This window comes from Varanus komodoensis, unplaced genomic scaffold (assembly GCF_004798865.1).
Source record: "Varanus komodoensis strain SLA01 unplaced genomic scaffold, ASM479886v1 scaffold20_1, whole genome shotgun sequence".
Classification (NCBI taxonomy): domain Eukaryota; kingdom Metazoa; phylum Chordata; class Lepidosauria; order Squamata; family Varanidae; genus Varanus; species Varanus komodoensis.
Window position 1 is genome coordinate 13932223 of NW_025335587.1, and position 14507 is coordinate 13946729.

The 14507-nt window shown below is 45.2% G+C and overlaps 1 protein-coding gene across 2 annotated transcripts in view; it reads left to right on the forward strand.

Annotated features, from left to right (window-relative positions):
* The window catches only part of AUTS2 (activator of transcription and developmental regulator AUTS2), a 709751-nt gene that overhangs the window by 271471 nt on the left and 423773 nt on the right, over window positions 1-14507 (forward strand). For both annotated transcript variants that reach the window (XM_044430464.1, XM_044430465.1), the window contains exon 4: window positions 8263-8298. In XM_044430464.1, the coding sequence (XP_044286399.1) occupies window positions 8263-8298 (36 nt within the window). The remainder of the gene's footprint in view (window positions 1-8262; window positions 8299-14507) is intronic.

Genomic DNA, 14507 nt, shown 5'->3' on the forward strand with positions numbered 1-14507 from the left:
TTTAGCAGTGGCTGTGAAGGCAAAGGCAACCTTTACGAGGGTGATGGCTCTCAAATGCATAAGAACCTCCAACTAGTTCTACAAGAGGCTTTGGCTACTGATTGCTGGCAGGTATGCATGTGGTGGGAAAGCATGGGAAGTTAGGGGAAGTCCAAATGTTGCGCTCCTTGGTTAGGTGACTTTCCAAATAGTAAGCCTTGGATCAAGGATGGCTCATTGTCCTTATCTCATACAGATTTGATTTGTTCCCGTTGCTTGCAATTTGCTGCACACATATGCAGAGGCAGGGGAGGAGGAGAGAGGGAAATAAATTAATGAACAGAAAAGTTGCCTTCTGGTAGATTAAGGCCAATTAATTAGCTAGCAGCGCTTGACACCGTGGTGACGAATGTGCCCCGAGTTCTGCAAACCTTTCTTCTGCCTTCTCCCCGCTCTTGCTTGGTGCATCTCCAGTTTGTAGGCTTTGGGGGACTGACAACTTGTTTTCTGCTTTCTGGATAAGACTGCCCTGAGGGCTTCGAAGATGCTGAAGCTGTCAGCCCTCCTCCTCCTTATGTAAAGCAGAGCCCTGTCGCCAATTTCATCTCATCAAAATCTTGCCTGCAGTAGAGTTCGCTCAGCCGAGATTTTGCTCCAAGGCAAGATGGCCTACTCCTTCTGCCTCCCTCAACCTGGAATTCAAGCCGATCCAACTTTTTCTTCCGTTTCCCCCTAACGGAGTCATATTTTCATGCATTTAGCACATAACACAGTCTCTCTCTCTCGCTCTCGATTTGAAAGAAAATATTTATAGATACTCATCTTGACACATCAATTCTGGAATATTCTAGGTGATTAGGGACATTTTGAACAGAGCACTGGGAATTGCTTTTGGAGCTCATGAAATACTCCAAGTGCCAAGAAAATCATGCACTGGGAGAAAAGCTAAGAGCCCCATTCATAGTTTGCTGCCCATCATGGGCAAGGCCTGTAAATAGTGTAGATAGTCTTCTGTGGACAGTTCCCTGAACGCGTTAGCTGAATGTAGGGGGGAAAATGAAGTGGAGGGTTCCTGAAGAAAGGGAGCAAAAATTACACTGGGTGTGTGTGGTGGGAAAGAGAGAGGGGTATTCGTTTGCATGTTGGTTGTAGGTTTGCATTTTGCGGATTCCGTGGAGATAGAATGTACATCCCACTGCAGAATCAGTACAAGTGATGGGAGTGGAGAAAAGTAATCCTTATATTAAGGATCCATAAAGAGCTTTCCTCTAATACCAGGTGAAAGGGATTCCCTACAGGAGAAGGAACTCTGGAAGGGATGGAAGAAGAGAGGACGGGCCCCTCAACTTTTCCTAAAAGCCCCATAGCTGTTGGCTTTAGGCGGCTAAAGAGGGAGCTTGAGTTAGCTACCACAGGACAAGGGCTGCTGTTGTCCTTCTTTCCCTCTTTCCCCCAGGCCTTGGCCAGGAGAAAGCTCTCGTTGTGGCGAAAGGGCAGCAGCTGCATGGCACCGTGGCTGATGGGTTCTTGGTGCTGTCAAGCAGGGGTGGCAGAGGTGTGCACACATGGCGTGAAGAAAAGGTTTAGCAGAAATGTAGAAACAGAGTGAGCCAGGATACCCCTTAGATTTCTGAACATGTTATACAAGAACTAAGAACTAAGAAGCAATCCCATCCTGAATCCAGCTCTTGGTCCATCCAGTCCAATCTTGGTTCTATAAATAGAGAATGAACATTTATCCTATACATTTCCCACTTGTTTCCTTCCAAGGACCTCAGGGTAGCTCGCATAATTCTCCACCTCCTCTTGATCTTAAGCTCGAAATAACAACAACCCTGTGAGGTAGGTTGGCTGGGAGCCTGGGACTGGCCCGGAGTCACCCCATGAGCTGAGTGGGGACTAGAAGCCGGAACATCTAGTCACCCCATCCTCTTGCCTTTTTGGACACCGGGATTGACCCAGCCCTGACCCCTTCCTTAGCTGAGCCTCCCTCCTGGCCCCCTATCCAGGAATGCTTCCTAAGCTGGGGAATCTCAGTTTCTGTTTCCCCGGAAAAGGAGTTGCCCCTGGGTCACATTAATGCATTGTGAAACCAGACTGACATGGGGTTCCAGTGCCTGCCAGTGCAAAGCTTGACCAAGACCTACTTCAGCTTCTTCTTGGTATCCATCAGATGCTTCCTCTGAGATGAGATAATTGACTGTTTCTAAGGGTGTTCCCAATCCTCACAGGACCACCAGGATTGGTGCTTCTTCAGAAAATCTCATTCTGTCAAGGACACTCAGAGAAGAAACATGAAGGATGTTTAGGAAAGATGCAAACAAGCTGGAGAGTGTCCGGAGGAGGGCTGCAAGGATGATCCAGGCACTGGAGAGGAAGAACGAGGCATGTTTAACCTCGAGAAAAGAAGGCTGAGGCGAGACAGGACACGGTGTCAAACAGAAGAGGACCAGGGGATCTTCTCGATCATCCCAGAGTGCAGGACACGGAATAGTGGGCTCAAATGACAGGAAACCAGATTCCAGCTCGGTATCAGGAAGAACTTCCTGTTCTTCAGAAATGTGTTACTCTGGAACCAATCCCCTAGGGAAGTCCATTCAAGATGCAGCCCTCTGAGGGGGTGCTGTAACGAGTGTCCTGCACCAGCAGGGGGTTGGACCCGATGGCCTTCTTGGCCCCTTGCCGCTCTATGGTTCTGCGATTCGCCAGTCTAGCCAAGCGCCTTCTGCTCTCACTGACATCAGCTCTTCTAGGTTCTTGGGAAGAGGCAAGGGAGAAAGAATCCTCAGACCAGAGATGCCACAAACCGAACACAAGGTCTTTGCGTGGAGACATGTGTAACACCGTCCACAGACAGATCACAGCCGCGGGTATAATAATACATACATATCACGAAGCTCTGACACAGAAGGAATCCCACCCCAAAACAACCTTGAGACTCCTGCTTGCTCTATTTATGCCCTTCCAATCAGACGCCCGATGGCCAGCTCCTGGTGCGCGCATGAGAGCGCGATGAGGTGCCCTGCATGTCACCTCCGTCTTCTTCCCGTGCGCTTGCTTTGTGTTTAGGCTCCGGATGTATCTGGGGCTGGGTGCTTAAATGCTTTGTTGCATTATGTTAATTCCTCAGCAGTGCAATCAAATTCATGTCGTAATTAAAGCTGTCAGTTGGAAGGCAAGCCAATGGCTGCAAAAACAGAGCATAACAAACGAAGTGAAATGCTTCTGCATGTAGCTATGCAATGCTTCACCAGGCATGAAATTAAATAAGTAATTTGATGTTCACATCAGAAATTGAAATGATACCCACTGTTCCTTCATTCTGTCAGACCTGCATAAACAATGGCCAGGGTAAACACGAGAGTTGCAAGCCACTTCTCCACTGAGCTCCTTCTCATAATTCACAATATATATGCAAAATCAGTATAGCAGACCTTCCAGGACCTGAAGGATGTAATTTCTTTGGGTTCCTGATGAGCTGCTGAATAAAGAAGGGTTACTTCTTTGGCGTTTCAGGGCCTTAAACATCTTTCATGTTAGACAGCTCAGAAGCCAAAGGCCTTATTAAAAAGCACTCGGATCAGTTCTCTTCCCTGGACGTGAGGTTTGCAGAGAACCACCTTTCCTGTTCCGCTCGTAGGTGTATCAGGCAGCCGTGCCGTGTTTCCTGCAGTTTGAGTTGGGTGGTGCTCTGGGCCTTCTCACCCACCAACATTTCGACATTTTAAAAGCCTTGAATGGCTTTTAAAAGCCTTGAATGGCTTTTAAAAGCCATTTCAATTCTTGCTGGTTTAGTCCCACAAGGATAGAAAGATTATTGGCAGTATTGGAGAGATCTCTGCCGTTGTTTGTATGGACTTTTATTTTTCGTTTGGTAAAATATACAAGCAAGAAGGGCATTTGTCCTTAAAGAAATTCTAGGGGAGATGCATACCCCGAACTGTTCACCTCCAAACTGTGTCTTTAGGGTTGAAGATGGAACTTTTCTTCCGATTTACTGTTCTGATGTTCAGTCTTGAGGTGGCGTTGTGTAATTTTTTCAAGGCGAGGATGAGGACGTCTTATGGGGTGTGTTGGGAGTGAGAAAGATGGTTAACCTTGGAGGGCATTCTCAAGACCTGCTGATTGGAATTTGGGAAGGGGGCTTGGAGTGTGCATCATTCCAGATGTTAAGATCAGAAGAGATACTTAGTTCTGGGCCAGATTCCCATGTGGGAAGGCAGTCTCTGGGAATAACCAAGAAGTACCATTGGTTGGAGGGGACTCACAGGGCTGTTTCTCAGATGCAGATGAGATGGGTACAGCTCTGAACCCCACAATGCGGCATTGGGAGAGGAGGGCTACCCACTTAGAGGGCTGGGGTGCAGAGTGGAGTCGTGCTTGTTTCCAAAAGCTCCCCCCCCCCATGGATGGGCCCAAACATACTCATGAGGAGAGTTCTTATACTTAAATACTAGATTGGATCCAACAGACCTCTCTGGGCATGCTCAGAAATTCATTTTGGATGTTTGTGCTGCTGGAAAATGCTTTGATCAATAAATAATGTTTTGCAAGAAAGGCCCATGGCTTTGGGTGTGCAGAAGGAGCAACCCTGCCCCTCGACAGTGGGGTGTTTGAAAAGCAGTGGTGGTCCTTTTTATTGTGATTGTAAATCCTTTGCAAAGTTAGTTTCGCTTTTCTTGCTGCAGCTGCAGAGCTAAAACACCGAGCAAAGCGAGATGATACGAGAAGCAAGGCCATGTTGCTCTCCAGTTACTCTGGCTTCCTCTTCTCGACACACTTCGTTCGTTCGTTCGTTCGTTCAATCTTTCACTTGCTCTTTCTTTTGTTCATTCACTCTTTTGCTCGTTTGTTCTTCTCATTGGATCGCTCTCGTTTGTTCATGTGTTTGCACTCTCGGTTGTTCATTTGCTCACCCCCTCGCTCTCTCTTTTGTGGTGTGTCATTTGAGATCACAGGCGCTGTCCTGCCCCGTGTGCTGTCTGTAGGCTGCTCTGGGGGACTGGCAGAAGTGCGTGAGAAAATGACCTGAGCCAGACCTACATTTTAAACTGATGTAAATGCTCCAAAGAGAACCAGCGTATTGTGGGGATGAGAGTGCTTGACTGGAGAACCAAGAGAGCTGAGTCCAAGCCCCCATTCAGCCATGAAACTCTCTGGGTCACTTTGGGTCAGTCACAGGGGCTCAGCCTGACCTACCTGATTAGGGTTGTTGTTCTGAGGAAAAGTTGGAGCTACACGAGGCACTCTAGGTCCCTCTGACTCACTAGTCAGACCCCATCTGGAGTCCTGTGTCCAGTTCTGGGTACCAAGATTTAAGAAAGATGCAGGTAAATTAGAAAAGGTCCAGCGGAGGGCAATGAGAATGATCCAAGGTTTGGAAACACTGCCCTGCGAGGAGAGAATGAGAGAACTGGGCATGTTCAGCCTTGAGAAGAGAAGATGAGGAGGGACATGGTATCCCTCTAGAAGGACCTCAAAGGCTGTCACAAAGAGGAGGGTCAAGATCTCTTCTTGCTGATGCCAGAGTGCAGAACATGGAATAATCAACTAACTCAAGTTGCGACAACTCAGGTTCAGGCTGGACCTCAGGAAAAGCTTCCTCACCATCAGAGGAACCAGCTGCCTGGAGAGGTGGTGGGCTCTCCCACACTGGAGGCATCCAGAAAGAAACTGGACACCCACCTGAGTGGGATGGTGTAATGGAGTGTCCTGCAACAGCAGGAGGGTGGACCCGATAGCCTTCTTGGCCCCTTCCAATTCTTCTATTCCATGATTCTAAGAAGAAAGGCAGAATATATGGAATGCGCTCCCCAGAGAGGTCCACCTAGTGCCGTCGCTATTTGTTTTTCGGTGCCAGGCTAAGACCTTTTTATTTAAAACTTATTTTAATTGTTAATTTATTATGTATTTTTAGGATTTTAAATTTTATGCCGAGATGTTACCAAGTTTTTAATTAATTGTACTAATTGTTATTTATATATTTTAATTATGTTGTGAGCCGCCCCGAGGCTTTGTTGCGATGGGGGCGGCATAGAAATGTTTTAAATAAATAAATAAATAAATAAATATAAATGTAATGCTATAATTGAGAAACATAAATAAAGAACAAACGCTTTTTAAAAGGTGGTAAATCAGCTGCAGGACAGTATAGAAAATGTAGCAGCAGCAGATTGCTCCACGCACTGTCGCTGCCCTGATGCACCTGAACCTTCCTCATCCCTCACCAAAACTTTAAAATAATGCAAGGGGAATTCCTGAGCTGGAGCACCAGAAGGAAAGGGGGATGGGGCCAGCTCACAACAGGCAGACCTAAGTTCAGAAGGGCTGTCCAGGCACAAGTTCCCCAACTTGGTTGAGATCTCTTGCATTTTGCTGGGAGGTGAGAGAAAATGGCAGGGAATATCAGCCCTCAGTACTTCTGCTGGTGCTCAAGCTTCCCACTGCTGCTGTTTGCATTTAATGCCCCATGTTGTGCTTGTTTGCATTGGAGGAACATATTTTTCTGGTCACCTCTTCCTGTTCAAGGTTATTTCTTCCATGTTTATTAAATGCGCATCTCACATTTCCCCCACCGATGGTGCACCAGGAAGGTCCCAGAAATAAATAGTTTAAAAATAGAAAATTGGAATTAAAACATAAAAGCAAATCTATGAAGAGTACAACAGTAAGAAAGAAACAGTACCAAGCTAGAACACGATGCCCGTCGTTTGCTTTGGACATCTTGCCTGTTTTGTCTCAAAACTGTTTGGTAAATGAGATCTTATTTTCTATGCATGTTAGAAAATAAGAACCCTGCAAGGTAGGCTGAGAATCAACGACTGGACCGGAGTCACCTAGTCACTTCCTAAAAGTCCAGTGTAGTTCTTGTCTCAGAAGAAGTGCTCATATACATGATTAAAAAATACATCGCTTGAGAGAAGCTATATTTACAGCATGTATCTAAAGCAGATTTCCATGGTCTCAGAATAAAATATGGCAACTCTGTCTATCACGTATCCTTGTATTCTGCATCTTTTCCATTGTAAGCTTGTGGGGTAGAGATGATTTTTAGTTATTAATCCCTCGTACACCACTCCGGGTTTCTTTCCTGGCTGAATAAAAATACTCAAAGTAAAAGGCTATTTGTACAGGCTTTTAGGCACAAGATAGGCAAATGCTTTCTGTGTTTTAAATTGATTCCGTTGGTGGTTTTATTGCATGTTGTTCTATATTTATGATTATAGAGTTATTTTTTTAATGATGTTTATGTGGTGTACTGTGATTTATATCTTTGTTTGGCACCCTATCTGTTTATATCTAGAATTATGTATGGACTGTTTTTTTAGAGTTGGATTCTGGCTCTTGTGAGGAAAAAAGGATAGAAACTGAATATATAGCATGACAACACAATAGACATACACAATTCTATTCCCTTTTTTCCCCTTTTTTCGGCTTGCTCCCCATTCCGGCAGTGGGGCAGGAGAAAAATGGAAATAAATACACTTTTCCTCTTATAATTACACTCCCTATCAATGCAGCATGCATATTTTCTGCATGTGCTTTTAAAGAAAAAGCAATGTGTAAATCAGGCATTCAGTGAATGCTAAATAAGTGTCAGATCCTAGGATGCTGTGATTTGCATGTCTTGTTTTCCAGGTAGCAAGAAATAAAGATCTTTGCATATCTTAATGTTTGCCTGCTCATTCTCAGTCACGACAAAAAAGCAAACTGACTTTGGGTAATCAGTGCATGTGTTGCACAAGAAAAAAGAGGACCTACAGGGCTATTTGCTTTTGAAAATATACCCACACCCTGGCTGTGTACATGGTACACCGCGTGTATCCTGCTCAGTCCTGGACTGTCACAAAGCTATTTAGCTGATGTCCAGGGCACCGAATGCCAAGCACGTCATGGGCATCACTTGATGTGTGTCTATTTCGTCTCAGCCTAGGCCAAAATACCATCATTAATTCATTACCCAGCTGCCTGTCAAATAAATTGGCAATTACACCCACAGCCAGAACCTGGGATTCTGGTAAATAGCATGTAACTATCAGTGGAGTGCTTGGAAGTGTGAGCGGGTGGGTGGGAATTAAGTGACAACAGTGTGTTTGTTTTGCTAGCCGATGACAAGGGACATTCTCCCACCATGCATTGTTGTGGGGATGGGCAGGGCGGGGGACCTGTTTGAAAAGAGCAAGTAATGAGCGACAGTGGTTGGAATATATTTTTTAGAGAATAAAAGAACCGTGTAAGAGCAAGGTATCTGATTTGTCTGTTTTTTTTCTCTCTTCCTTGCAGAGTTCAGCTCAATCCAGCTTGGGAACCGGCTACTTTGTAAGTGGATGTCAGCGTGTTAAGTGTTTCTTGGAATGGCACGGGAATGATGATACTCAAATTGCGGCATTGCAGCACACTAAGCTGCTGAACTTGAACAAATATTTGATGGTGTCCATAGATGGCTAGAGAACGAGAGGTGTGCAGCTTAAGTCTGTTGTTACCCAGCCCAGCTCTTCCTTGGCCTGCGCCCGCTTCCTCACCGCGTTCCCCTCAGACCCATACATTAGAACCCCGTCCCTACGCACCATCTGCACTTTCTGCTGGCCCTTCCTTTTTGCATTGTCTCCTTCTTCCCCTTATCCAACCCAGGCTGCTTTCCCCTCATGCCTCTACTTTCCATGCTGGTATTTCTCTGGCTTGCGTTCCTGCAAAATTCTTCTAGTCCTTCGGTTATTGCAAAGGACCCCTGTTCTGCACGCTTGAGGGACACGCTCCAAATAACTATGACCATATAGAGCTGAGCGGCTTGAAGGTCTCCAATCAACTGGATGTCCCGATTTCTCTCCCCTGTTCTAGATCAACTGTATTTTGTCTAGATGCCTCTTAACTCACCATTAATCTCCCTGTGGTACAGCTCTGGTTGGCTGGTCAATGACCAAATATAGAATTGATTGCTGGATTGATTGATTGATTGATTGATTGATGTACAGCTTTGGAACCATGGGAGAATTTAACCACTCCTAGATTGATGTGTAGGAAAGGTCAATTGTTTGGAGGGATTTTGCTCAGGAGCTGAAGGTTATATGGTGATGCACCCTGGGAAGATTGGGTTGCCTGCCAGACTTGGCAGGATGGAGGGCTGTGGCACATGGTTCTTCCAAGGACTAGTCCATGTCAGAAGAGAACAGAGTTACCTCTTCAGGGGCACATAGGAGGAATAGTGAACGAGCAGTAAAGCTAATGAAGCAGGCTTCTTATGATTGGGGTGGATTCTAACTTTCTGTCCAGAGCTGGTCCACAGAGATGGGTAGTCTCTGATGCCAAGAAGGTTCACACGCAAAATGGTGACTTTATGGGAGAAACTATGGGATGAACATAGTTTCTCTTTAAATGTTGAGAAACACCAAGGAAGTTTCTTCATGATAACTATAGGGAGGAATTAATATTGTGGTCTATTTTGACAAAAGTTGCAATTGTGAAGCATCTATCCATATGTTCTTGGTGTGTACAACATTTGCTATCTCCTTCCAAGAGAAATCCAAGCTAGTATTTTCCCTTCACTTCTAGCATTTTACTCGTTCGCAGACATGTATTGTGTTCTCTTCGCAGACATGTATATGGGCTGGCTGCTCTCCCCTTCAAATCCCACCTACTCAAGTTTATTCATATTGGATGATGCTTGTTTTGGTTTTCTAGTCCTACAGAAGTTTCCCCAGCTGTCATGTTTGGTTTTGACTTGTTCAGGGCATGAATATTATCAATCAGGAATGTTTCTTGTAATGTACCCTCTCTCAAGCTTTCAGCCAGTAATAGAGCAAAACAAGCTTCAGTTCAGACAGTCATTTTAGCAAGGTCTCTTCTGCAGGCCTGAAATCGTCATTGCCTTCAGATTGCCCACACCCTGTACTTGCTGCCAAAAAACAATAATACAAAGTTGATTTCAGATATAGAAGAATCATAGAACAGTCAAGTTGGAAGGGGCCAAGAAGGCCATTGGGTCCAACTCCCTGCTCAGTACAAGCCTTCAAGTCAAACTGTGCACTATACCTTTTATATTATATTGCTTTTCTATCTGTGTTCAAAAATGTGGCATTGTACGTGAAAGACCTGCACAGGCTATACCTGTTGATACGCATGTGCTTGAATTTTTCTGTTTCCAATTTCTTCTGTGAACATACTCCTTTATACCCACCATTTTGCATAAACCTTTGTGTTTTTTACTTTATGGGGTTTGGGCAATCTGGGGTGTGTGTCCAATGTCACATATAAAATCCCAAATGTCTCTAAGGTGTTGAAGAATAGAGTGAAAAAATGCACAAGCTAATGCTGTGTGTATACCGAATTCCCAGCAAGTCAACGCTTGGCTTCCCCTGCAGTGTCCTTTTCAGCAATCGAAATGAGGCTAGTGGTGAGTTTCTACTGTCATCAGACCTTTGTAAATGTACTGCTATTTCCAAGGATCTCTTATTGGATCCTTATCTACCTATTGTTCAATGCTGCTATACACCATTTCCGTCAACGGCACGCGTTTTCAATGGACAATGCAGTTCGCTACCTTCTCTAATGATATTCTTCTCGCTTTTCCCATATGAGAACTAAGTAGGAGTAGCCGTGAGCGAAACCACAGGAGCATTGGGAGAGTTTGCTGTACGCACTGGACTGGTCTTTAATTTTTCTTTCTTAGACTTCCTACTGCACAAAACACAAAGCATAGCTCCCCCTGGTCACCCCTCTACCAAGGATCCCGTCGAACCCCCTTCTTTCCTTTCATTCTCACAGTCCCAGGAATCCCTTCGATGCGCATGGGAGCTTACCTAGCAGTAGAAATTTGTTCCATGAATCTGCTGCCTGCAGTAATTGCCGTTTGGTTTTGCTGAAATGTTGACAGTATCATGTGACAGGCTCAGTTCTGTCCTTTGCCTCTCGGACAGCAGGCACCTCTCCGAGCAACAGAGATCCTTCTGTCTTCGGTTGCTGAGGAAAATAAACTTTTTTAGCATCCTGCACATGGTGTGTGGCCCCTGGAAGCAGGACAAGGTGTCAGTAACAGCGTCTGTTGTGAAATCTGCAGGCTGCTCAAGCTGTTAATCACAGACGTGGCATGTGCTGCTAACTACGTGGGACGGGTTTGCATGTTGCTTTGTTTCTTGCTTCCCGTGCTGCTCTTCCAAAGCAAGGGCCGTGTCCACGTGGCCTGAACACGTAAGAGCAGGCGTGCACATTTTTCGTGCAAAAAGCAATGATCTTGGTGGTAAAAGAAAGGCTAAAATCCACCCGGTGCAATGCCTTTATTAGGCTTTCTCACAGATACCCCTGCAAAATGCACACTCTGGAGATCTTGAAATCTGGCACAATTTTTCTTATCCATGAGTGCCCAAAAGCTGAGTTGGCTTCCCAAATGCCACTGAGAATTGACCCCACGATGGCATCATGCTGCATGGATTTCCAAATCTCTTTGTCCTGTTCTATATTTTAGCTTTGAAGTGATGCGAGGGGCATATGACACCACCAGAATTCACACTGCACATGTCGGGCTCCTTTCTGTTTGGCCGTACGGCACGCGGCATCTTTTCTCCACTAGCTCTGAGAGACTTTTGCCAAATTTTGCATATACGCTTTTGATGGCTGCTCCAGTTCTGGATATCTGTTTCCTTTCTATACTCCCAACAGCCGACACTTTCCAGGCACATAGCGAAAATCCCTCCAAAGCATAAGATGCAATGCAAAATGCAACAAAAGCAACACAGAATTGCAAAATTTCGAGCTGGGTTCCCATGAATGGGGAGAACTTAAAACAGGATTTTAAAAGTTCATTTTAAAAAATGAAATTTACAATTTCAATTTAAAAAAAAAAATAAAACAGGATTTAATTTACCCTAGATTTGGAAGAAGGAATTCAAAGAAGACAATATAAATCAGAGGAGTACGGCATCTTTCAGGCTGAAGTTTCAGACAAGAGTTTGGGGCTATTTTGTAGTGGCGGGCAAGGCCATGGTGGAAAAAGAAGAAGAGGAATGATGCAGGGGAAGGACAGGACTAAACTACCAAGAATTTTAAAAGACAACTTGTTGGAGGTGGAAGCCCTTATGTCCAGCACCTGCGTCTTTGGAGAGCCATTTTAAGGTTTTAGAAAGGAGGAACATCTGCACAGAATACAGGAAATTAATGAATGATGTATCATTGGGAAAAGAGGTGGAGCCTGGGGAAGGGGTGTGGCCCTCTGGAGAACCAGGGAGGATGGGACTGGAACTCCGGGAGAGGGGAAGGTGCCTTGCATTGGCCGTCCAGAACGCCAGCCTCTGTTGGGCAACATAATGGAAGAAAAATGGAGAGGGACAATCTGACAGCCAGCAAGGTTGGTAGGGAGAGGCAAAGGTTCCCATGCAAACACTGTAACTCCTCAAGTAGGGGCAGATCCGGTCTCATGAACGAGGAGAATGTTGCTTTCAGCTTTTGATCGATCTACGCAGTTTGGGAGAAATTGCATCTCCAGAGTGAGGTATCCCTGCCTCTGAGCATATGCAAGCCGCAAAGAGGCCAGATTCCTTTCCTTCAGGACATAAGAAGTTACAACTTCTAGCACATGCAAATGCGCAAAAATGGTGTTCACATGCTTAGCGCATGATCCTATATGCTTTCCCTCCCTCTTCACACCTGGGGTGTAAGCGCTACTCAGCTCCACAAGAGTTAACTCTGAGACCACACCGAGAGTCATACAGACCATGGGGAATTGTGATCAATCTTGGTTTTGGTTTGTGTTATGAAAATATCAAGACCTAGGAACGTGCAGCACGAGAAGTGGATCAGAGGTGCTTAGAAAAGATAGTGAAAGCTGTGGAGGGTCTGGAGGGATTGGAAGATTTGTTGTTGTGTAGATTAAGGATTTCTTTTGTGTTACACTTTCATGGAGTGTTGGAAGACAGGCAGAAGGACAGATTTCGGAGCCTGATGGTATAGGTTGGATCTGTATTGAATTCCCTTGGCAATTTTGTCCATGTCAGCTTTTTCCGTTTATTATAGTTGTTTTGTCCTCTCACTCTCTCATTCGCTCTCTCTCTCTCTCTTTCACACACACACACACACACACACACACACTTGAGAGAGTCTTGTTACATTTCCGAAATTACAAGCATGCTAGATTTGATGATGAAGTGACACATTTTCAAACTTGGCAGCATCTCTAACATTTGTATATTCCATAGACACTTAAACAACAGTTTTTAGCTTACTATGATAATCTTACCGCAGGCAAACTGCAATGTTCGATTCTACAAATATTATCATGAAAACAAGGTGTAGTTTGGAAATCTTGTTGTTGGTGAAGAATGCATGTTTTCTGTTGCAATATTGTCAGCAGAATGATCACCATTGAATCTGGCCAATCGCTACGTTCATTCTTAGCAGTTACTTCCTATTAATTTTTTAATTGCATCGTATGGTAATGAATATACCAAATGCACCATTCTTAAAAACCAGGGTGACGTCTCTCTACATGGAAGCCAAACCAATACTGCAGTATCGAAAAGCCCCCTTTTTATTATTATTTATTTTATTTTTTAAAAAACATTTCTATGCCACCTCCATCACAACAAAGCCTCGGGGCGGCTCACAAAGATGCTATAGGGGATATTTCATAATTGTAGTCAGACTGATTCAGAGAGATGCCGAAAGTGTCTGAACTGAAGTGGGGATCCTCCAAACTGGACAAAATCTGAATCTGAAATCTCCTGAAGTTTGGTTAGTAATTCAGAAATTCAGAGGGGCATATTCTTTCCAGCACTAGTTTTACTTCTGGTGGATTTCTGTGTTGGGCGACTGTTTGGTGATGGCGTGTAGGCCAGTGAGATGGTGCGGTTGGGTGAGCATCAGCCCTGTTTTAGGAAAAGGGAGTGGCTGAATTGCTTTGGCATTTGATGTTCCCCTGCACATCTCCTCCTCCAGTTCCCGGCAGAGGAAGGCTGCCGTGTGCATTCATTCTGGTGAATCTGAGAAACATATGTTGCAGCATCACCCCTCAGGAGAGGTTTCTCAGCTGTATTCATAAAGATGGGGCTCCTCCAAGATGGCAGATGCAACAGCTGTTTGCTCTACTGTGGCATGCCACTGGGACGCCACATGTGTGGCGTTGTGTGACACTTGAGAAGCCCTTCCCCTGGGAGACGGGCAAGGGACAGCTGCGCTCAGGTAGGGACCTTAGAAAACACCACTGCTTTCGCAAAGCAGGGAGTGTGGGAAAGCTGAGCTCTCCCACGGGTCTGTCTGACCTGTTTACTCCCTGACGTTGCAATGGGCACCCCCCAAAAGATCTCCTCAGGATTTCTCCGGGTTTTGGCCTGAGGATTCTGAATTGCCTGCTCTAGTTTCCAATGTTCCCAAGATCAGGGGCAACAGGGCTGGAGGAGAGCAACCCCCATTATCTGAAACCAGCCTGGGAAAGAAGGGGTACCCCCACCTCCTAGGGGTAAGTAACATCAAGACAAAGGGGAGGCCAGCTTGGTCCCATCCCATCCATCCGAGAGCTGCTGCAGGAAGCTTTATTCAGCCTT